Source organism: Carassius carassius, chromosome 18 (genome assembly GCF_963082965.1).
Source record: "Carassius carassius chromosome 18, fCarCar2.1, whole genome shotgun sequence".
NCBI classification, from domain to species: Eukaryota; Metazoa; Chordata; class Actinopteri; order Cypriniformes; family Cyprinidae; genus Carassius; species Carassius carassius.
The window spans coordinates 18,858,233-18,881,733 of record NC_081772.1 but is presented as its reverse complement, the minus strand read 5'-3'; the positions used below and the strand labels follow the sequence as shown (position 1 = coordinate 18,881,733).

Here is a 23,501-nt window from a genome sequence, read left to right as displayed (position 1 = left end):
TGCCTAAGGTTCCCAGCTTTGAGTTTCTCATCAGTTTAATTTGAATCCATTCCAGACCACGGCCCTCAATGACATCATTGATACGCAAGTCATTGCAGAGTTCACCATAAGTCCAGAGGAGACAAAAGTGGTTCGTGCACCTCTTTCTCTCATCTCTCCTCTTCGAATTTCTTTTTCCCCCCATTGCTTAACCTGAATGGGCTTTTTGTTTTTGTGTTTGTTCTGGTCTGTCTCTCTCTCACTTTCTCAGGCCCGTTTGAAGTTGCTTCCTCATAAGACCGGAGAGTTGCATGTTCTTGGTGTGGTGTACAACCTGGGCACTGGAGAGGCGGGCGACAGTGAAGGTGTATCACAAACATTCATTCTTTGATGCTTTGTAAACACTGAATGCAACAGTTAAAGTTATTTATCTGATGTAAGACTAACTGTAGATGTGGCTGGTTTGTGTTGCAGGCTCGGTGGCCGGGGATCTGATGTGTGTTCGTGGACAGCAGATTCTGGAGATCCAGGGACACAGACTCAGTATTACCAAAGAAGAAAAGACTTCCGTCAGATATGGACCAGACCACCGCCTGGACCCAATTATCACTCCACCTATGCCCTTACTGGAGGTGTGTTTGAGGGGGTCAAGCTTTGATTTAATGCTTAAATACTCTAAAGGAGATAGAATGGTCCTGAGAACTAAGAGCAGATCTAGTATAAAAGCACTCGTCACAGTTAAATTAAGATGGTTTAATGATTAACAGTGATAATTGAGTGATTAATTGAATATTCTGATTCCTATATTCAGAATAAATTTGGTTGGGATATATAAAATTATACTATATTGTGAATGTTGTGATTTAAATAATTTATAAGCATGTTTTAAATATCTGCATAAAATCAAGTAATCGGTTCAAAATATCTGTATCACCTATAGGAACAGTTTATTTAAATTTTTAGATTTATTGAAAATGTATCACCCTCAGGCCATCCATGATGTAGATGAGTTTTTCTTCATCATAACACATTCTGATAAATTTAACATTACATCACTTTCTCACCAGTGGATCCTCTGCAGTGAATGGGTGTCATCGGAATAAGAGTCCAAACAGCTGATATATAAATATTACAATAAACCACAAGTAATCCACACGACTGCTGTCCATTTACAACTTCAAATGCATAATTTTTAGCTTCAAACCATTACTTAAATATGCTAAAATACGAGTCCTCTATTAATGATGTTGCTTTCTTCTGTGAACAAGTCATCTAATCTGAATCAGGTGAGAAATATGCACAGACTAAGCACAGTTCTAAAAAAATATATCTTTGGATTTTGACTACAGAGGATTAATTTTAATTTTATTATGGACTCATATTTCAGCCAGAAGCAACAGTATAAAGTTGTGTTGTGTTGATTACTTGTGGATTATTATGATGCTTTTTTCTCAGATGTCATGACTCTCATTCTGACGGCACCCATTCACTGCAGAGGATCCATTGGTGAGCAAGTGATGTAAGGCTAAATTTTTCCAGATGATTTCTTCATATTCCACTTCATATTCCAATGAAGTAATAAATACATCTACATTTAGGTTTATAATTTAATTGAATTGAATTTAATTTAATTTACATCTCTGATGGACCGAGTGTGAGAGAATTTTTGCTTTTGGAAGAACTATTCCTTTAACTGAATCAAATGATTCAGAAAAATGGTCCACTAGGGATGGGACGGTATGAAAATGTAATATCATTTAAAGAAAGATTAAATTCTGTGGCATTTCCTTCCTTACAATGAAAAGTGTAGAAGCATAGAAAAGCATAGAAAAGTCACTGACTTTCGCCATTCCTTCTCGAAAAAAAACAAAAAAAACATTGTGCGCTGCGCTTGCGTCAGACTGTTGCTGGCTGGACATGATTTAATAGTGAGTTATCAAAAAGCGATAATCAAACACGGTTTTAATGATAATTCATTTTCAAACGATATTACTAACCTTCAGCACATTTTATCACGGTTATCAATAAAACCGGTTATCGTCCCATCCCTATGGTCCACTAAGTCCCAGAATTAAATCTATTTACACTAAGATCACAAAAAAAAAAAAAAAGTACAAGAAAAAAAAAAAAGACTGTCATGCTGGCAAGAATCATGTTCCAACTCTTCTGAGGAAGCACTAGTTGTTGGATTGAAGTTTTATTTCAAGGCATCGAATCTCTTTTGAAGTCCTCAAGCTTTGTGCTTTAGTTATGTCTGAGAAATAATCAGTGATCGGACTGACTGAAAGACTTTGAGATCTATGCTCTTATGAAAAATAAGTTTGCGCTTAGCACCAGATTGTTGTGATAATGTCGATTTCATATCGATCTTTTTCTACATGTAACAAAAAATTATTAATTATGTTTTTTACTGTGATAAACTGTGCTTTGCCTTCAGTTTAACCCTTTCAGGCCCAGACACAATTCCTTTCAAACATTGGATTTTCTTGGCTTGAATAAGTCAAAATCAGAACGGTTTTATATGCGTCATCTCGTGTATCTTGTGAAAGATTCAATTAGACTGATGTTCCCGTCATGAGAGACGTTTTATTCTGCCAACACTCTTGTAAGATTTTTAACATAGTTGGTCCAGATTCATTTTAAGATCCATTTTTAATCATTTGTTATTATATCACCATGAAAAAGCAGTAGAATCCATTGTCATTTTTCCTTACAAAATATAATTCTACCATTTTATTTATTATTTTGCATTAAACATTCTTCAGCATTTGGCCTTCAGTAACACTGAAATTATTAACACAACATATTGTAAGCCGTTTATTTTATTTTAGCCCTAAATCATTTTTTTCTTCCTGCTTCTGGCAGGGTTAAGTGGTGGTTCTTTGCAAGAATAAGCTACATGTGCACCAGACTTTATGCCAATAGTCAAACCTCTGTTAGATAAACCATCTAACTACTGTTTCTCTTTCCTCTTCCACCTAGGTGTTTTTCATTAACTTCCCCACTGGTTTGTTGTGTGGTGAGATCAGGAAAGCGTGGGTGGAGTTTGTGAATGTGAGTGCAGTCCCTCTCACTGGTCTTCGGGTGGCGTCCACACACCCAGAGTTCTTCACGTTCGGGAGTGCTACCTCTGACCTCACCCCAGTGACCCCCACAACAGCAGAGCACTGTTCTGCATACAAGACTGTGGCCATGCCCCCATCAGTGGCGACTGTGTCGCTCGTGTCACCAGCAGTGTTCGGGGTCACCAGCAGTGATCAGCCTGTGGTGGCGGAGATTCCCTTATCACGAGGTGTGTTGGGACCCGGGGAGGCGTTACAGATCCCACTGTGGCTCAGGGGGCCTGACCAAGAGGGTGTCCATGAAATCAACTTCCTCTTTTACTATGAGAGTACAGAGAAGACTGCCAAACTTAGGTATGTTGCCATTTTAGCTTTTTTTGGACAATACAAAGAACTGTGTAGGGTTTGATTTCTCAGGCCAGTGTGGCTTCATTCGGGGTATATATTGTGGCTCAGTGGTTCATGTGGGTTGTCTACAAACCGGAAGGTTGGTGGTTCATTCCCCGGCTCCACCTGACCAAGTGTCGAGGTGTCCTTGAGCAAAACACCTAACCCCAGCTGCTCCCGACGAGCTGGATGGCGCCTTGAATGGCTGACATCGCAGTCGGTGTGTGAATGGGTGAATGTGATGCAAACTGTAAAGTGCTTTGGATGGCCATGTGGTCTGTTGAAAGCGCTATATAAATGCAGTCCATTTACCATTTACCATTTAATTCACTATGCGCACTTGGATTTATGGGTTCAAGCCTTTGTCTTATTTTCAATTAGGATACTTGGAAATTAAATACAACCAAGACTTCACATGATAGTAGTAGCAGCCTATTGTTTAAAGATAAGATAATATAATATATATATATATATATATATATATATATATATATATATATATATATATATATATATATATATATATTGCAATACTAAAAAATGTAAGACTCATCTTTGTTTCTGTGTCTTCTCTTTATAGTCACAGGGTGCTTCGACACACTGCTTTCATCTGCGCAAGCCGCTCTCTCAACGTCAGAGCCATGGCCAGCCGCAGCAACACGCTGCACGGCAGAGAGAGAGACACAGAAGAACAGAAAGAATCAGAGGAGAAAGACGCCAGCATGTTGGTCTTTGTGGATGTGGAGAACATTAACACAGTGAGCACTTTTTTCATCTTAATACTTTCTGTTCTTAAAGTTTGTGAAACGTCTGAACACTGTGGCATTAGGGGATGCACAGATGTAAAATTATGATGTGCTTTAACTCAACTTCAAAGATTCACGTTTAGGAGGATTATTATACCATTATATTATATTAGTGCATCATACTGAATTGACAGTCCAGATCATAAGTGTTCACACAGTCACCATCAATTCCTCTGTGACCTGAGTTGATTTCATCTCATCTCCTGTGAATGGTGTGTGTTAATGTGGCTCTCCTCTCTCTCTCTCTCTTGTCTCTCTGTCTCTCTCTCGCTCTCTCTCTCTCTTTCTCTCTCTTTCAGTGTGAAGCAGGTGTTCGTGAGTTCCACATAGTTCAGGTGTCCAGCAGCAGTCGGCAGTGGAGGCTGCTTAAGTGCATCAACCCTGTGGGAGATAAAGGTATGAATCCTCCAGTATGCTGTGGTTACATGCTCTTAGTTGCTTAGCAGACACTTTCACTCCTCCTGCAGCCACCTGGGGTTAAGTACATTGCTCCACATTGCTTGCAAGACTGTGGGTCGCTCTTTTATTTGGTTCCAAGCCAGTGAGTTTTTTCTTCCCTCCAACAAAAAACTAGATGCACAATCCATAAAGGTGGTCCTTCATAAATGATTTCTGTTCTTTCCTCTTGTCTCGTCTCAGATTGAAATAAATATCCTGATTCGTCTCATTTACTTCTATCAAGTGTTTTTTTGTATCTACTCTTTGTTAGAGAACTACTTTCATCAAATATAAAGGCAGCTATATATTTGCATGTATTAAAATACAAACATTTAGCTTTGACAAATGATTTCTTTAAATAATTACTTTTTGGACTGTTACACACACAAACTCTCATACAGTGTATTAAAATAAGTGTAATTATGACCTGAGTTCACATGATGATGTTCATAAATGCTGAACCTAATTAAAACTAAAATTTGAAAGCAATGATAAAGAAACATGGAAAACAGCTTGTAAAATATAGAGCAAGGACAGCAAAATGCACTGTATAATACTGACTTTGCTTTGAAGAGTTAATTAACTGGCCTTGACATCTGAACTGTTTTAGTGGATTTGAGTCTCTGATGTGGGAGCAGCAAAAAGAAAGATTTTCTGTGAAGAAATGGATGAACACTTATTGTCTTTCTTGTTTTTGTCTTCATCTGGTGTTGTGTTTGCAGACTCTAAGCTGGCCAGCAGGGAGAGAGGGAAGCTGTGCTTCAAAGCCACCAGATGCAGAACGGAGGAAGGTGAGGCGTCCAGTCCACACACATGCACACAAACACTCATGCATTCTATGTTTTTTCATTCCATGCAAAACTTGCATAAATGCTGTATGGAAAGACCAAGATGTGAATCAAATTTCCAAAATGCACATAAAACTATGTTGAGGTGGACAATCTTCTTGTTGAATCGAATAAATTCCTAGGTGTGACTTTATCTTCACAATCTCAGCTGCTCATGGCTAATATAAATGCAGCAAACTGTGTTTAACATACTAAGTGTTCGAACATATTGACATTTTTTCCTCAATGCCTCAGCTACCTTGGATGCAGCAGAAAAATACACCTTTGCTGATCTCAACCTCGGCAACGAACAAGTAAGAGTGCCCTTTTGTTCTCACTACTAGTTCAGATCGATACTGAGAATTAAGCATCCTAATAGTGTTTCTCTATCTTTGTCTAATTGTTCCCTTCCTTAGATTGTCAGCTCTACCACTCCGTGTGCTGATTTTTTCTTCCGGAGGGGTCTGCATTCTGAAGCCAGGAGAGGAGGTGTGTCCGCAGGTGGTGCTAGTCAAATGCAGAGAAAGAGTCTCACACCACAGAGCGGGACTGATGACGGTGGGACAAGTATTGTCAAAAAATGCAGTGAAGTAGAGCTTGACATCATCGTCCTTTGGAAGGTACCCAAATGAATTGTTTCATGATAGGTGGGGTTTGAGTCAAGTCATTTTATGTAGTAGTTTTGAGGGAGAGATGTCAGTCATATTTGAATGTTTGAGGCAGCAATTTACCAAATATGATACAATAAAACATTTGCTAAATTTGATCAAATTAGTTTTTCAGTTTCTTTAAAGGTGCTGTATGTAAGATTTTGACTCTTCTAAAGCATAAAAATACCATAATATGTTTGCAGATATTTAAGAAACATGCCAAGTTAACATATTTGTTTATTTGAAAAACTATGCTACACACAGTTATTCTCCTTTGAAAATGTGCGTTCAGGGCCCGAATGTCTGTCGTTGTTTTGGTTTGTGAAACCCACCCACTTGCTATTTACCCAATTGAATTTCAGCACTTTGGGTTGCCAGTTGGTGGAAAACACAACGTATTTCATTGAATTTATCATCAAATGTGTGCGTTCCTGTCGGTGTCGTCAATCTGGCAACCTGTGTGCGCGTCAAGTTTGAGGACAAGTGGCTGGGTGAAAAAAACCCTCTCTAGTATTTTGAATTTTGACAGCAATACCTAGTTCAACCACTCTGTGTCAATCCTACATTACAGCACCTTTAAGTTTCGTAAGGACTTCATAAATCATGATGATGATTATTTACTGTAAAATAACTAAATTCTGTACTCTTTTGCTGCTTATTGTACTTGAATGGTTTAAAAACCATGAATGCCCAACCCTGACCCATTTTACCCTCTAGTTGTAAAATACTTTTTAACTGTTTAACTGGCCCCCAGGTAATATCTATTGGAGATCCCTGATTTAAACATTATAATTGAAGGTGATTTCTTAAAGCATTACTATCCAACTGTCCAGTAACTTGAGTTTGTTTGCCAAACTAATTGACTTAAGCATTTGGCACTTTGCAAGGGTTGATTTTGGATGAATGCACCAGTGTTTAACAGCACTATTGTTGATCACGTTTACTGTCGAAAGAAGATCAGCACCTCATAGAAATTTAGTTGTAATGAATGCATGCTGATATTACTGATGCTTTAAGATTTGAGGACATATATCATTGTATTAATCATATAATGTGGCGTTTCAGGCATATGTTGTGGAGGACAACAAACAGCTGATTTTAGAGGGGCAGCTTCATGTTGCACTGCAAACCATTGGCAAAGAGTCCTGCTCACTCTCACAGAAAGAGGTACTACACATCCACATTATTTCCCAATGACTCTTGCTGTTCAGCTGTTTTCATGTGGCTGCTTTATAAATACATCAATTCAGAGGCACTCTATAAAGAATATAGAGTCACTTCCTCTAGTGGAAGAGACCACTGTATCTTTTCAGTGAGACTTAGTGAGTGTATACTTGAGCAAATAATATTTTGTGTATGTGTTTTGAAGTGTCCGTTATTGATGGACCAAGATGACTTCATCTTAATACTCTCAGGTTAACCAGTCAATTGGCTGAACAAGTGGTAGCCTTTTCTTTTTCTTTATCTTTTTTTTTTTTTTAATTATGCTTTTTTCGCTTGAAGCATTCAGTGTGTTAGTAAAACACCCCTCATGGGAAAGAGCCTGAACTCATAACAATCCTCTGAACAGATGTTTTAACCTCAATATGCAAATGTTGGTCAAAAATGACCTGTCCCTCTGGTTTTTGGCCTGTAATTGGAATATGTGTCTTGTCATCTGACACTGCAAGTGTCTTATTCAACCTGCAGCAGTCAATCACGCTCGATAGCATGGAAATTAATTTTAGTGAATTAATCAATCACCAACTGGCTGTGGCAAACGTTAACGCAAGCACTGATAATGCACTTGAGCATCGAGGTAAAACACTGAAGTGCCCACTAAAAGCATGCTTTTTCGAGCATTCTTTTCTGATTAAATAAATCAGAGATCAGGTCAGCATGTGATGTAAAGAGGTCAAAATGATTTTAATTCAGGGCTGTGTTTGTCTCTCGCTGTAGCTCAAGTAATGGACATCTGTTGACACTCTTACTGCAGGTCGCTTTTATGTGTGTCAGAGCCTTGATGCTTTTGCAGGGCATGGGAGGTTATAAAAACACTTTGAAGAATGTGAGAAACTAAATAATTTCAGTCTCCTGACCTTGCTATAGGGGGAAAGGTGTACGTGTCCTCTGACTTTTTTATGAAGAATGATGAAGGTTGGAAAGAAGGATGCTTTGGTGCTTACTGCTCAGGGATGGATAAAATGAAGATGGACCTTGAAACTCATCAGTGTGTGTGATTTTATTGGAGACCTGGATAAGTCTTCTGGAGGCCAAAAAAGTAGTACACTATAGTGATGTAAATCATCAATGGGTTAATTTGTCATTGATATCCAGGGATTTCTTTTTGTTGTAGAACAAAACCATTTATGTTTTACATTTGTAATGTTCAGGTGTGTGGTCCCATGCTTCTATTATACAAGACTGATATCACAGCATATTTAATGGATAATTTACCTAAAAATTAAAATGGTCATCATTTACTCACTTTCATTTATTTCCAAACCTGTATGACTTTCATTCATTTTTGAAACACAAATAAAGCATTATTTATATTCCTTTATATTATATTATTTATATACTTGCCATCACCCGACAAATGAATAAATAAAGCAAATTTGTTACCTTTTGAAACTAAGTTGGGTTAAATTTGAGCAGATGATTTTACCATCACTGTCATCGTCGTTGCACTTCCCCAGTTCATTCAGCATCCGCCTCATATTCACGATCTCTCAACCATATTCTCAAAACTGTCGGTTTCAATGACTTCAAAATCCATATTTTGATCACTGGAAGCTTATTCACTACATCCAGAATCAAATGATAGTGACACTGTGTGAATGCAAACACGTTGGAGACTTGAGTGCTGTGTGAACAAAAAAACAGTTGCTGTGTCGTAGTGATGACGCACATTATCATGCGACTCTTTTATCAGGTGTTTTGAAGGCAGATAAAGGTTCACTATGAAAAAATATGTGCAAACTGTAATAAAGCAGAGATCAGGTAGTTCCTCACTATCCACACTGAAGCTGAGATCGTTCGCCAGCTTAAGTGAAAGTTAAAGTTAAACGTTTTCGACTCATACATTACACGTCACATCCTGATGTCACGTGTCATTGCGGGACCTTTATGTGTTGTGTGTGAACGCACGCACATATTCTGGGTGATCACTGGCAGTGTGAAAGGAGCAAAATCTAGCGACCCGGGAACGATTGCCGGGACATATTACCCGTGTATTTCCGAAATCGCAGTGTGAAAGGGGCTTTATTGAGTTTGAGTACATATTTTATAATAGTTTTCTTGTTATATTGTTTATAATGAATAGCTTGAGAGATACTAAAAAAATGTATGTCTAACTTAAAAAAATGAGGGTAGTGAATGACGCCGGGTCGCTAAAGATCTGAGGTATGCATTTAAGTGTTAATGTAGCCTTGATGAGCCTAAGAGACATCCTTCAAAATATCTAAAAATCTCACCTAACCTTCAAACTTTTGAATGGATGTGACCTTTTTATTTATTTATTTTTTATTATTTTATTTTTTTTATTCAATGGAATGCAAAAAAGAGCTCTATAGCAGAATATCCTAGCAGCTCTTGTCCACAGAATCAAAGCAGACAGTGACCAAGGAGCTGAAAGCTACAAACAGCTCTATAAAAGTAGTGCAGTCACATGGCAGCTTTCAAAGTGCAAATTAAATTTGAGAATTATGGTACCGCGCCAGATTACATAAGATTATGGTATATTAGGTTTTGCCAATGCTAAATAAAGCTGAAAGCTTTATCATATGAATAAATAAGTTTAATATATAACTAATATAATTTTACAATTATATTTTATTGCAGTTAGTTTTAAAACTCATTTTAGTGTAGGTTTTCCCCAGTTACAGTAGTTTTCATTTTTATGTAAAAAATAAATAAATAAAAAAATCTTAATTACGTTTAAGCTCAGACATACTTAAGTGTCAATTAAGTTTGAAACAACATGAGGGTGTGTAAATGCAGATTCTTAAAGAAAACTTTTGAAATTCTGTCAGTGTTCAAACTGTCTCTTTTGGTTTCCAAATGTCTCTTCTCCATTTCAACTCCTCATTCATTCATCTGTTTTTTCAGTTGTTAATTTGCTCTGTAATCCATATTTTTTCCCCTTTGTTTCCCTCCTGCTGTTGGGCCTGATTCTATTCGGTCTGAAATCTCTCTCTGCACGCCGTTGCATAGCAACACTCATTAATGGCAGAGGAAGTCCCTCACGCGAGTTGATCTCAAAGTCTTTTTATAGAAACCTCACGTGAGCTCGTGCTTTTCTCTCTTTTGCATTTTGTGCCCCATCCACCCCACTCTCCTCTCTCAGTCATGCACACACTTTAAACCGAATGAAAAGCTTCCGTTAACAAAACAATTTCCTCTGCTGGAGCAATTCCCTTGAGCTTTCAGAATGAATTAAACTTGTGCTTTTTGTCCATTAGGAAACTCAGGAAATGGTGCTTCTGAAGTTCAAGCCTGACGTTCCTCCCCCTGTAAGCAAGCCCTCGCTGGAACAGCTTTCCCACCTCATAAAGACCTGTCTCCACTACCCAGAGTCTTATGATCATCCCTTCCCACAAAAGAGGTGAAGTGCACACAAAAAAAAATTTTTTGAAAAGAGACCTGAATCATTTAGCTGAAATCCACTGACTGTGTTTCCGAGGGATAAGACTCACACAGACGTGCGCTAATGTTCTCATGCCCAGGGACGCCCACAGGAGCGCTTGTCTGGTCTAGTTCTGCACTGGTGCGTGAGAAGTAGGTGTGTTCATGTTAAAGATGGAGATAAACTGGACTGCGTCGAGCTGATGTGTTCTCAAAGCGCTCAGTCATCACTCATATCTTTGGGTTTGTGTGAATGTGCTCTCATAAATGTGTTCGTGTTTGTGACAGAAAACTCACTGAAATGCGAAACACATTGTCACCGTTTAAAGAGTATACAATCAACGTGAACAAACTCCTTTAAAGTTGACATGAAATGGAAATTCTCCCTATTTTTGAAATCCAACTTATTGATCTTATTGCTAAACTATTAATCCATGTGATTTATATTTTGACCTAGTAATACCTAGTAAATATCATAACTGGATCTTCCTGTGAAATCAATAGACTTCTCCAACCAGTTAGTTTGCTTAAACTCCGCCCCTTTTTTACAGTTATCCTTAAGTTTGCATTCAGATCTGCCTCCATCCAATCAAAAACCAATGGATGGAACCACATCCCTCCCTACTTTTTTTCATTTCTTTTTCAATAGTCCATATTTCTAGGATTTACATCAATATAGTAGAAAAAAATCTGTAGCAATTTCAATTACATTGCAACTTTAAACGCTGAAACACAAGAAATCAGCATTTACTATGAAAAGAAAATGAGGTGGTAATATGCAAGCTGCAAAACAAAGGTCTAGTTAACAAGCCGTCTGAGGAATGCAAGCATAACGATTCTAACAAACTTCAAGTGCTAAAAGCTCTTGCCTGTCTAGTTTTTGTCCTTACTGAACACAAGCTTTAGGACATGTTGTTGATTTGTTGCACTTGGCTTGTAGCTGGATGTGTTATATGGGGTCAGGACAACACACTAAAAAATAAAAAGTTGATATAAAATTAAAGTTTAATAATAACTTAAATACTTCATACATCTTAAAGTTGTGACGAAAACGAAGACAGATCCTTTCTTCCATATTGTGATGTACATCCGAGTGTAACAGATGATTGGAAAATAAGAAAAGGGGAAAATTGGTTATATAGATTGGTTGTTGAGATGTGGCTGTTACAATCGAAAATTAACCCGAGCTTGCAGTCGATTGTGGAGGGGACGAGGGAATAAAAGATTAGACTAAATGATTATTGAAGTCTGACATTCATCATCCGAAGTCTGTCATTTTTACCAGAAAAACATTTGTGACATTTTGATTGTTACAAGGTAAAAAAAAAAAAAAACAGAGAGAAAAGAAATTGATGAATAGGTAATGCAAAATAAGATGTACAACATAATTTTACAAAATAGGGTTTATTTATTTACTAAATGTTTAAAGTAATTTTTTAATCACTGGTAATAATTTCATTTATTGTGATTTTAAAGTTTAGGATATTAAGAGTTCGGGAATTGTATCGAAACCTTAACCCAGGTCAAACATGTCTTACTGTGTAACAGCACAGCCATACAGAACTTAAATTTACCAGGAAATTGAACCAAACATCTTGTAGTATGATGAGATGAATGTTCCAGAGTCGGGGGTTAGTCCATCCATATCTGTGCTTCAGGACAAATGACTTAAGTTGCTGCAAACCACAGTATGGGATTAACCGAAGTTAAGAGACCCATTGATCAAAGTAATGTCTAGATGAAAGTTGAGTGCTCAATTTTACATCGCAAAATGTAATAATCAGTTTTTTCTGTTCCTATAAAAGGTCATGAAAAGACGCAAGTACTGATGTTTTTTCTGTTGCATATTTTAACTGAACAATAGACTGATTGATTTCGGTTTGCTTTTGTGGAGGACGCACAGAGCATTGCGTCAAGAGGAGAAATTTCAAGAATTAGACCTGTCTGAACTGGAGATTTTCTTAGGCACTAAAATCTGTACCCAACAGAAAAGAAATTGCAATAGAAAAACCCAACCCGAGACACACCTGATGAATTACTCCATTACTTTGATTTAACATTTATTCAGTTTATTATTACTTTATATTATTGGCTGCTTTATGGATGGGCTACATGTTATTTCTGAGTTCAGCTTTAATTGTGACCAGTGGTTTTGAAGAAAAAAAAAGACGTGATAGTTTGATAAAAATTTAATTGGTAGTCTAATGATTTTCTAGTGTTGTCTGGAGCATAATCTCAGGCGAAAGGCTTCTACACACAAAAAAGAAAAGCCCTGCATGACCACTCAGCATAATGAAGCGAGTGGATTTTCCTGATGGATCTCATGTCCATAAGATGATTTTAGTGTGCGAGGTTACAAATGTATGCTCCTTTTCTATGTGCAGTCCTCACTTAACACAACATGCAAGTACACAGTTTAAAAGAATTCGGGTCTTATCGGGTCCATTTGGAAAAAGCACATTTATTTTAAATTACCCAAGACCCGATGCCACTAACACTGAACCCGACCCGTGTCCGAGACACTTGTAGAAGTTTTTGACCCAAGTCCTCTCGGGTCGGACCTCGGGTTTTCAAATCCAAGTGGACCAGTGAATACCTCTAGTCTGAACCCCATCTCCAAAGATTTGATGTTCTTGACTTTTTTTTCCTTCCTTAGTTTATGTATGGTTCCAGTCACCCTGACGTTGTCCAACTGTTCCTTGGCTCAGGTAGACGTCATTGTTGATCTGCGGCATAAATCGACCAGGTACATCTCAGTTTTTCCTGATCCCTAATGTCCAAATCTTCGAAATATGAAAAGCATTTGCACTTCAAAGCAATCTCATACTCTTGTTGTCTTTCTTGGCAGCCCGCAGTCACTGGAAGTGCATGGGTCTTTTAGCTGGCTTGGCCAGACCCAATACAAGTTGCAGCTCCAGGCTCAAGAGGTGTACAGGCTTTTCTTGAAAGCTTGTTTCTTCCATGCTGGAGTTTATAATTTGGGCACACCCCGTGTCTTCGCTAAGTTGGCACAGACCAGCACTATGTGTGAGACAAGCCAGCAGAGCGCCATGCCTGCCCTCATTATCGTCAACAGCATTTGAGTAACTCCGCAACGTCCATCCAACCTTTGTTCAAAGTTCCTTACCCACCTAAATAACTGAAATGGACCGGAATCTAAGATTTTTCTACTTCTTGCTAAAACTAAATCTAATTGAGAGAGATCAGTAATTAAAAAGACTTATCTGTATGGTCTGCAATGGTGAGCTAAACACAAACAGACTTTAGATGTTTTGTCTTAAATGCACCTGAAGCGTGACTGGATCTGTTTTTTGTTTTCTCATGTTAATTTATCTCTCATGTCAACCATGTATCTTTTGAAGACTTTTGTTTTATGAAATCTTTTTGTTTTTAGAACTAATTCTCAAGATCCCAAACATGTGGTAATGTAAATGGCTATGCATCTCTGCCTCGTACTGCCCTGCTGGCTATCTCACGGTTGTCCACTGTGCTCTGTTGCCACATTAACAAACAAAAAAAACACCATCTTAAAACCAGAAGATGAAACACAACACTGTAACCTGATGAGCTGTGGTTGATATCATTGCAGCTGTTGAAAGGACAACATATTTCGGCCTTGTTCAAGCAGGCTGCAAATGTGGTGTTAAATGGAACTTGAATGGAACGTGACCTTGAGAGAAGCCGGTGGAATCGGTGAAGTCCAAAAAGGAGCCATCTTAACGTTCGTGCCCCAGTGATGAAATGGCTGAATACATGTTGCCCAGTCAAACAGCATAGACTTTTAAGGACCTGCAAGGACACCAAAAGGGGTGAAAGTCAGTCTGAGGGAATATTTTTGTTTGTGCATCTTTGTGTGGGTGGGCTGTGCCGTTTTCTCCAGAGACCTTAATTTTCTACAAACCAATCATCCTCTCCCACCACCTTGGCTCTCATTCTGTCATCTCCGCTACTATGATCGAACTGTTATTTAAATGCATCTACATGATGCATTCCTGAAAAAAATAAATAGAATGTATTATATTTATAACAAATTACTGTACATAGAATAAAATGTAACCAGTAACCAGTAACGCGGCTGCCTGTTGCCTTCTTAGTCATTTATTTTATTTCAGAAAGGGAATTTGCTATATTTATTTAGCAAGTACCATCTAGTAGTTGCATCACACAAGTTTGTCTAATATGTAGTTCCTGGAAATGATTTGAACACGCTGTAGCAAATGATGAATGTGAGGCTTTTAATTTGTTTTTAATAATAGTTTCAACTAACAAGTGCAACACAAATCGGAGCTTCAAAATCTAGCCAGAAAATCCTTTCTTGTCTTCTAAGTCATTCATTTAAACGCATCTGGTTCGGTCAGTGGTATTGTTCTTTATGTAAGCTTGGATTGCTGGAGTTAACCACTAAGTTAGTATAAAATGTTATATGTTTTGCCCCTGAAACAAACAAAAGCTAGCTGGAAAACTTGACATGCTCAACATCATTCTGTTGATGCTGGCAGCTGAAACATCAGTGAAAAGAATGTGACGAATGTCACAACAATATAGACATAATGGTGCACCCACATATTTGACTTTTTTTATACTTCATACTTTGTTTTATTAGAAATGTATCTCTCATTTTTTTTTTTTTTAATCTCAGAAGGTTTTTATCATGCTATTGTAATAATCATCTAAAATTATCAACTGAGGTTTGTGATTTTTTCCCCCAGTAAAATTACCCACTTTGAAAAACGTTTAACTATATCAGTTCCTGTAATCTTCCCACTTTACTGTATTTTCATGTGAATATTCTGATGATAATCACAATTTGGTGGTACGCTGTGTATGTATATATTATTAACAATGAGAAATGATACCACACTAACCAAAAGCCATAACCAGATTAAACCAACATTTTTGTTTGTAGAAATCTGAAAAGGACAGCTGGTACTTGTCTGTATTAATTTCGTTGGTTGTAAACATTTTATTTTACATACAATTCACCATAATTTACCGTTCATTTGTATCTGCTTATGACAAAATTAAGGTCAATCTGGAAACATTGGATACAGACAGCTGTGAAAAGATAAGCTACTTAAACATTTTTGAACGATTGCTTAACTAGCATTAGTTAACTAACATTATTTTAATTCACAGGCAAATTAAAAGAAACGTCATGGTTTACATAATTAATTTGTAAAAAAAAAAAAAAAAAAAAATCAGCAAAAATGCAAACAATAAAAAACAGTAAATTTCTCTCCTGTTTTTATGTTACCAAACATATCCACATAACGTTTTTTCGGTCTCTTGCGTTCATTGATTTCTGGCTAACTCTAATTCGATTAAAAAGGAGTCTTAAAGCACTAATCGTGTTGCACCTGAACGCTAAACTGTCCCAGTACGAGAATCCAGATCTAATGTAATGTGTGAAAAGGCACGAGAGGCTGCAGTAACGCGCGCTGTTTGCAAAGATAACCAGATGTGTTTCCAAACTCATCGTTGCGTGCGTGCGTCAGGGGTTCAGTATAGTGCTCTTTTATGGAAAAGAGAGGTGCGGATCATTCACAATCACACCTCGCTGTCAACCTCTCAGGATCACCTGCACATGCATTTGCACACAGTCTTGCGCAAAAACTCTGATCAGCACCGGAAGGTCTGATATCTGGTTTTTAGTCTCCCACGCGAAGCCACTTAACTGAATGATCACAGATAAAGCGGAGGAACCCCTTCGGCTCCCCGAGGAGAGGCGAGGCTGACGGCTGTCATGGTAGGACGGTGATTTTGGAGATGTTGTGTGGAAGATATTAATCGGGCTTGTTTGAACCCACTTTGCATGAGTGATGACATTGAATATGTCCATATAGCGGGCAGGTGCATGTGGATAAATAGCTCACAGATGGGGAGCTGGACACCAGAGTTTGGTGTCGATGAGACGCTAGCCTGAAACCAGTGTCTTGCGATTATTGGGCTTTACTCCTCTATTTTGGTGTCTCGCAATGACATTCTTCATGCATAGGCATTCACTTGTTGATTATGTCAATGTTATTTTGCACTGCATGTTTCAGTCTTTAATAATTAATTTTCATGTTTGTCTGCTACAAACGAATGGAGTTTATAAATCTGCTATAAATCTGAAACTTATTCCTAAACTGTGTAAATCAATGTCAAACAAGGAGTGTTGGTGCAGTCTATACTCCACTACTTGGGTGGTTTGTGACACCAATTAAAACACAGACGATTTACCCGACTTTATTGTGGTAATCAAATTTACTTCATTTAGAGTAATTAAGAGTTTCCTCAGCTCATTTCATTTTAATTAAAAAATAGTAAAAAAATAGGAAATATGTCGATCAACTCTAACAACAATAATAACAAATCGATATATTCTTATACGTGTATCCAGAAATTAACTAAATCTTACATAATTCTCACAAAAACCTTCTTTTGGGGATGTTCTTATTTGCAAAAACCGTGAAGTAATATTGTGAAAAGTCAAAGTTTTCTGCTATGGTTTATAAGTAGCTGGTATGAAAACATAAGTCTATGTCAGCTAAATGTCTTTGTGAGTCTAATCATATTTTGTGGCCAAATTTGTGCCCAGGAGTGAGTTAAATATGACAAAACCTCTCTCTGAAGTGATCCTAATTTTTTCCAATTGTATAAAGTATTTTTTTTTTTTCTTTTTTTAATGCATAATGTTTTCAGTTAGGGTTCGGTTGAAGTATTTATAAAAACAACAGAAGAATGGAATGTCCCCATTTAGTAAGTAAGTGTGTGTGTCTTCGTGGATTCAGTAGAAGTACATAGTAAAAAAAAAACCTTGATTTTTATCAGGATATTTAAATAATTCTGTTTAACATGGAGATGAAAAGATTAAATCTAAATTAACCTGCCTGTTCAGATGAAATCGGTTGTCATAATTTCTCCCCAGCTGTAGCTCATTTCTTATGTTTCAACCCTGTTACAACACTCCCTGCTGCAACAGTCGAACAGTCACAGATTTGAATCACATTACTGAACAACAAACATGAGACAAAAAAACATATATTGGTCGTTTTTGTTATTGCATCGCTTTTATTAAGGTTTAAAATATTCTGGTTACTAAAGAAAGATCATAATCTTTATTTTTTTCAGCACCCATAGATGGAGAGGTTTGGCAAGGATGCATGTAACGCTTCCTTTCGTCCTTCACCTGTCCCTGACTGCAGCCCCTGCTGCCATTAATGGGATTAAATTAATATAGTAGACATACATATACAGTGCTTTAACAGTTCTTAAGAATAAGTATAATACTTAAGAAGTATATTACGTTGATGCATTGATGAAAATGCCATAAACTGGGGCACAAAAAAAAAAAGGAAAGAAAATAATACAGTTATAAACCTGTCTGTACACAGTTAATGCAGTCAGTTTGTGTAATTATCAGGAATGTTTATGAAATTTGGTTTAAAAAAACATTTAACACAAATTTGCTTGATATCTTCAGTAATTGGCAGACCCCCTGCAATATCGCATAAGATCCCCTTGCAGCTGTCACGCAAAATAAAAACTTGAGAATTTAATGTTCGCAAGTGAAGAAATTAAGACGTACTATAATTATATAACTGTACTGGTAAGTAAAATTATTTATATAATTAAGCATTCATTATTATTTTAGAGCGCAGTTGTGTTACAATAATACTATATTTATGTGTTAGACATAATCTGTTTAAAAAAATGTTTTAACAATTGTTTTTACTTTTTTTCTGTATATTTTATATCAGTTATACTGAATTTTTGGTTACTTCTACAATTTATTTCTACATCAATTTTTTTTCAATTGTCATTTTATTCAAATGACTTCAAAATTCAAAATGCAAATTTACTGAACATTTCCCCTTAGGCCATCCAAGATGTAGAAGAGTTTGTTTCTTCATCAGAACAGATTTGGAGAAATTTAGCATTACATCACTTGCTCACCGATGGATCAACTGCAGTGAATGGGTGCCATCAGAATGAAAGTCCAAACAGCTGATAAAAAAACATCTGTCACAGAACTGTGTTCTACGCACATGAAGATGAAGGCAGAAGGTAGTTTTCCACAGGCAAATAATCCACATTCAGAGAACAGCAACAACACAGACGAGACACGACAACAATGAACAGAAACAGAGCAACTTAAATACATGAGAAAAACAAGGATTATTAACAACACATGCCTGAAAGACGAAATCAACAACCACAACACAACACGGAAAATGTGCAAACTGAAAGTAAATACTAAGTCAACACCACAATAAACCACAAGTGACCTTCATGACTCCTGTCCATCAGTTAACATATTGTGAAGTGAAAAGTTGTATTTGTAAAAAATAAATCCATCATTTAACTTTAAAATATTGCTTCTGGCTAAAATGAGAGTCCATAATAGGCCTAAGGCTACCTCCAGTGAAAAATGTCCATCGTCAATCTTCTCGCATCAAAATCCACAGACAAATTGCTTTAGAACCGTTTTCACTTGTAAAAGGTGCTCAATCTTTGAATATTTCTCTCTTAAAACAGACAAGATTACTTTTTAATTGGAGACAGAAATGTTATGGATATAGCTTCATATTTTAGTTGGAAGCTACAATCGCAAAAACTCTAAATTATGGATTTGTTTCTTACAAAAATGCAGCTTTTCACTTAATTAGATGTTAATTGATGGGCTGGAGTCATGTAGATTACTTGTGAATTATTGTGCTGTTTGGACTCATTCTGATGGCACCCATTCACTGCAGAGGATCCATTGATGAGCAAGTGATGTAATGCTTAATTCCTCCAAATGTGTTCTAATGAAGAAACAAATTTTCACTCTTCTCTATTCCTTTGATACGAGACAGCTGAGAGAGTTAACCCACGCCGCCCTGTGTGTGCTTTGGCTGTTGTGAAGTTGTGTTTTAATAAGAAATAGAAGAGATGTACACATCACAGACACCAAACACTCCAGACTGTGGTATTTTGAAATAATCTTGTAGTACAGGTGTGGAAAGAATTCATTTTGAGAAATCTAGTATTTTATTATTATTATTTTTTTTTATAACTCATTCACTGGGGTTATTACGTTTAGCAGGGTTTAAGTAATGCAAACTCCAGCAGGCCTTTGGCTGTGCGAATATTTGGCCAAAGTAATAACATGTCAAGACTCAGTAAAGATGAATGTGTGTATGTGCGTGAGAAGGATGTCATGTCGAAATGGCATAATAGAACTTAGTTTTCAAAAGGATGTTGTGATGATATAGGTTTTACCATTAATGGTGGCAAGATTGTGTTCATTCATAAACTCCAAGCCATGAGGCAGGGGCGGACTGGGACCAAAAAGTGGCCCTGGACTTTCTGGCCCACAGCAGCCCACCACATCAAAACGCAAACGCCCCTGTTTTGATGTAATATATTTATTTGATATTTAAGTATACTGTTTGGGGATTTTAACCAATAGGGCAACTGATCCTCCATTGAAAAAAAAAAAAAAAGATAACCTGCGTGCTGCAGCTGTTCATTTAGCGACTCCTAGTGAGCGAGACATGTTCATCACGAGACAAACATTCTCCTAGAACTCACACTTTGCATTCAATTAACAGATGCATGAATATGCGGTAATATAAGTTCATGATCCGATTCGTGAACAGATTATTCTCTTGAGTAAATCTTTTAAAATAATCATTTATTTTGTTTAACGAAAACATTGTGGAAACCAGTGGTTCACAAACTGGATAGATCTGAGGTGCAGGGCTCGCAAAATCGCTAGCCCGACGTCCAGGGGATATTGTGTTTTGCAGTCGGGCTCCAAAATGTATCACTGCTCTTCCCGACGGGCTATCGTGAATAGTGATTTAAAATTTGCGTTGTTCACTCGCTTGGAGGTGTGAAATGTATCGTAGTTGATCGTTTTCACTTGTTTCTAAATCTTGCTGATTCAACTTTTTTAAAGGAGCATTTCACCCGTGGGAACATTGATCTTCATTGAAAGTGGGTCATATATGTAGTCGAAATCTATTAAAACTTTCCAATTTGGTGCCTTTTTGACCGAGTTATTACAGAAAGTAACTTTAGGGCTCATTTGTATGTAAAACCACAACTCCCACAATGCAACACATTTGCACAGCTCCACAAGCCACTCCCACTAATCCAGAACATTGAGACATTGAGGACACAGTTAGCGATGTATGGTATTTACGTGCCACAGTAGTAAACAATGCCACAGTAAGCTTTTTGTGCATTAAAAAAGGTACTGCACAAACAGTTTACAGTTGACGTTACGTAACTTATTAACCGGGAATCATTTCGTGATAATAATGCTTGAAGAAATTGTGTACATTTCACGAAATGAATAATAAATAAAATTGAAACACTTATTTTACAGTTAGACGTCCATTTGTGCAGGCTTCGGCTGGCGTTTCCAGTTTACCTTCGGAATTCTGAAGTATGTCTCCAGGACGCCTCTGTCCATATGCGGGGCGAAACTAGGATGGTTCACAACGCAAACATCCGTGTCCTTGTCTGCCTCAGACATTTCTTCGAGGAGAAATTGGCATCTTTGAAGTTCTTGGCAGCAGACGGACTCTAGCTCTGTGTCCGTAGGCGCACAACGAGAGCACACCCACCACCAGTCCGCACCAGCTCGAGCACGCCCGGGCTCCTCGGACGCGACAGGCAGGTCTCCGGCCTCGGCTGCAGCCGCCGCCTCCTGTTCCTCCATCAGCCTCAGCTGCTCTGCGCTATATTGTGGCTCATATAGATAGCCACGAACATCTGTTTCGAGCAACAGAAAATCCTCTTCTTCCGTATCATGAGTTGTTCCTCCAGCCATTCTCGTAAATCTGACTCCATAAGCGCTTGTTAGCTTAGCTACATAGCTTCCAAACAAGATGGCGGATTTTCATTTTCGTTTCTGTAAGTTTAGTCCCACCCACTGATCTGTAATAGGCCTGTAGGGTGAGTGGGTCCCACCCCCTGGAATAATAATAAGCTAGTATCTGTAGTCTCTACACTTTTCAATGAATTTTGACTTCCTGCTTATTATGACGCAAAATGACGATTTTTACGTCATAATAAGCAGGAAGTAAAACACTTAAATCCTTATTTCTCCCATCTCAGGGAAAAATAAAGGGAAAATCCATGATCATTATAATATATGACTGGGTTTCTAACAATACAAAGCTAAATGCAAATGGGTGAAGTGTCCCTTTAAACAATTTGCGCGCGTTCGAAGCTTGCGCGCACTCGTTCAAAGCACGCGCTGTGAGCAGCATTTCAGACAATGCGCGTACAAAGAATTAATTCATCTTTTGGGTATCCTAACTTCTGAATGAACAAATACACACACAATTATTTCAAAATTATTGTCTCTGCAAGTATTCTCGTAAACACAGTCGGTTATGTTTTAAGTGAACGTATACAGTGGCCTGCTGCTCAGAGAAATTCGCTGTACCAGATGAATCTGTCTCTCTCTAAATTAGACGAAAACGCGCTTGTTGGCTGCGCGATCGACTCACTCATCCATTTGCGTAGAAAAGAGATGTAATATTATGATTTCCGTCAATTAAAAAAAAAAAAAAAAAATATATATATATATATATATATATATATTTGTGTACCGGGTGGGCCGGCCCACATTGGCTAGCGGCCCACCGGGAAAAGTCCCGGTGCTCCAGATGGCCAGTCCGCCCCTGCCATGAGGAATTTGTTTGTTGTAAATAATCGCACAGTATGGTTTGTGTTGCGGGTTCATGGATTGAGATTCAGATTGTATTTGTATCTCAATGCAAATGAGGAAGACAGTGGCTGGGAAATATAGTTCATCAGTAAAACCTTTCCTGCAGGTTTGATGGAGTTCTTTGATGGCTTGTCTAAAGGGAGCGCTGTCTGTTTGCTTATATATAAAACATTAAAGATCTTTTACTCATAGAATGGATTTGCATGGAAGAATGTAATGTAGTTCTGGGATTATTGATCTCTAGAGATGTTTGTGTGTGAAGACTCCGCTTTAGCTCCACCGCTGATCAGTATGCTGCATGTGTGTGTTTGAGTGAAGTAGGTAAGGAAGTAAGGAGAAAAAAAGAGGGAGACAGATGGAATATTTATACAGAGGTAATTTAAAGAGGCTGGCAATCAGCCTAATGAAAGTTAAAGGCTATATACACCGTTTTTAAGAATTATGCAGGCTGTTCAAAGAGATTAGAGGAAATACTCACACGTTTCTAATACAAATTCTGAGAAAAGATTTATTATGTGCTCCAGATTTACTAAAAATTGGTTTGATGGGAAGGATGCCTAAATGTTTCTCCCTCTCCTCTCCCTCTGTCTGTAGCTCTGTTCCCAAACAGGTTATTTAAAGGAACAGCTCATGAATCTATCATTTTTATTTGATTTATTCAGACTTTTTAGAAGACAGGTCAACTTCTCTAATGAACATGACAAGGGTAGATGTCAGGATTAATAACGTGTCTGTGAATAACAACTTTAATAGACCTTTATAGAAGCTTGTTTCCGCCATGGGATAAAAAAAAATGCTTCTCGAAATATATATAAAACGTTGCCGGTAATTGCAACATGTTATATAATGTTGCAATTGCCTTTTTTATTTTTTTAATTCTGTAGCAGAAACAGCTACAGAACAAAAATATTCAGCTGCCAAAAAATGCTTCCAAAGAAACTTTCAGAAAATACAAAAAATACATAACATTTTACTTACGTTTTGAAAATTATGGACCTTTTACTTTGCACAGTATGTACCACTGTAAAGACTGC

General features: G+C 37.5%; 1 protein-coding gene across 3 annotated transcripts in view; it reads left to right on the top strand.

Moving 5' to 3' along the window:
• The window catches only part of LOC132092611 (trafficking protein particle complex subunit 8-like), a 41,186-nt gene extending 27,215 nt beyond the window's left edge, over positions 1–13,971 (top strand). For 2 of the 3 annotated variants that reach the window (XM_059498915.1, XM_059498913.1), the window contains 13 exons: positions 56–130; positions 251–344; positions 454–611; positions 2,962–3,395; positions 4,009–4,186; positions 4,534–4,630; positions 5,395–5,463; positions 5,770–5,813; positions 5,916–6,119; positions 7,215–7,316; positions 10,592–10,734; positions 13,411–13,500; positions 13,603–13,971. In XM_059498915.1, the coding sequence (XP_059354898.1) occupies positions 56–130; positions 251–344; positions 454–611; positions 2,962–3,395; positions 4,009–4,186; positions 4,534–4,630; positions 5,395–5,463; positions 5,770–5,813; positions 5,916–6,119; positions 7,215–7,316; positions 10,592–10,734; positions 13,411–13,500; positions 13,603–13,837 (1,923 nt within the window). In that variant the 3' untranslated portion in view covers positions 13,838–13,971. The remainder of the gene's footprint in view (positions 1–55; positions 131–250; positions 345–453; positions 612–2,961; positions 3,396–4,008; positions 4,187–4,533; positions 4,631–5,394; positions 5,464–5,769; positions 5,814–5,915; positions 6,120–7,214; positions 7,317–10,591; positions 10,735–13,410; positions 13,501–13,602) is intronic. The other variant, XM_059498914.1, reaches the window with a different exon arrangement.
• The last annotated feature ends 9,530 nt before the right edge of the window (positions 13,972–23,501 follow it).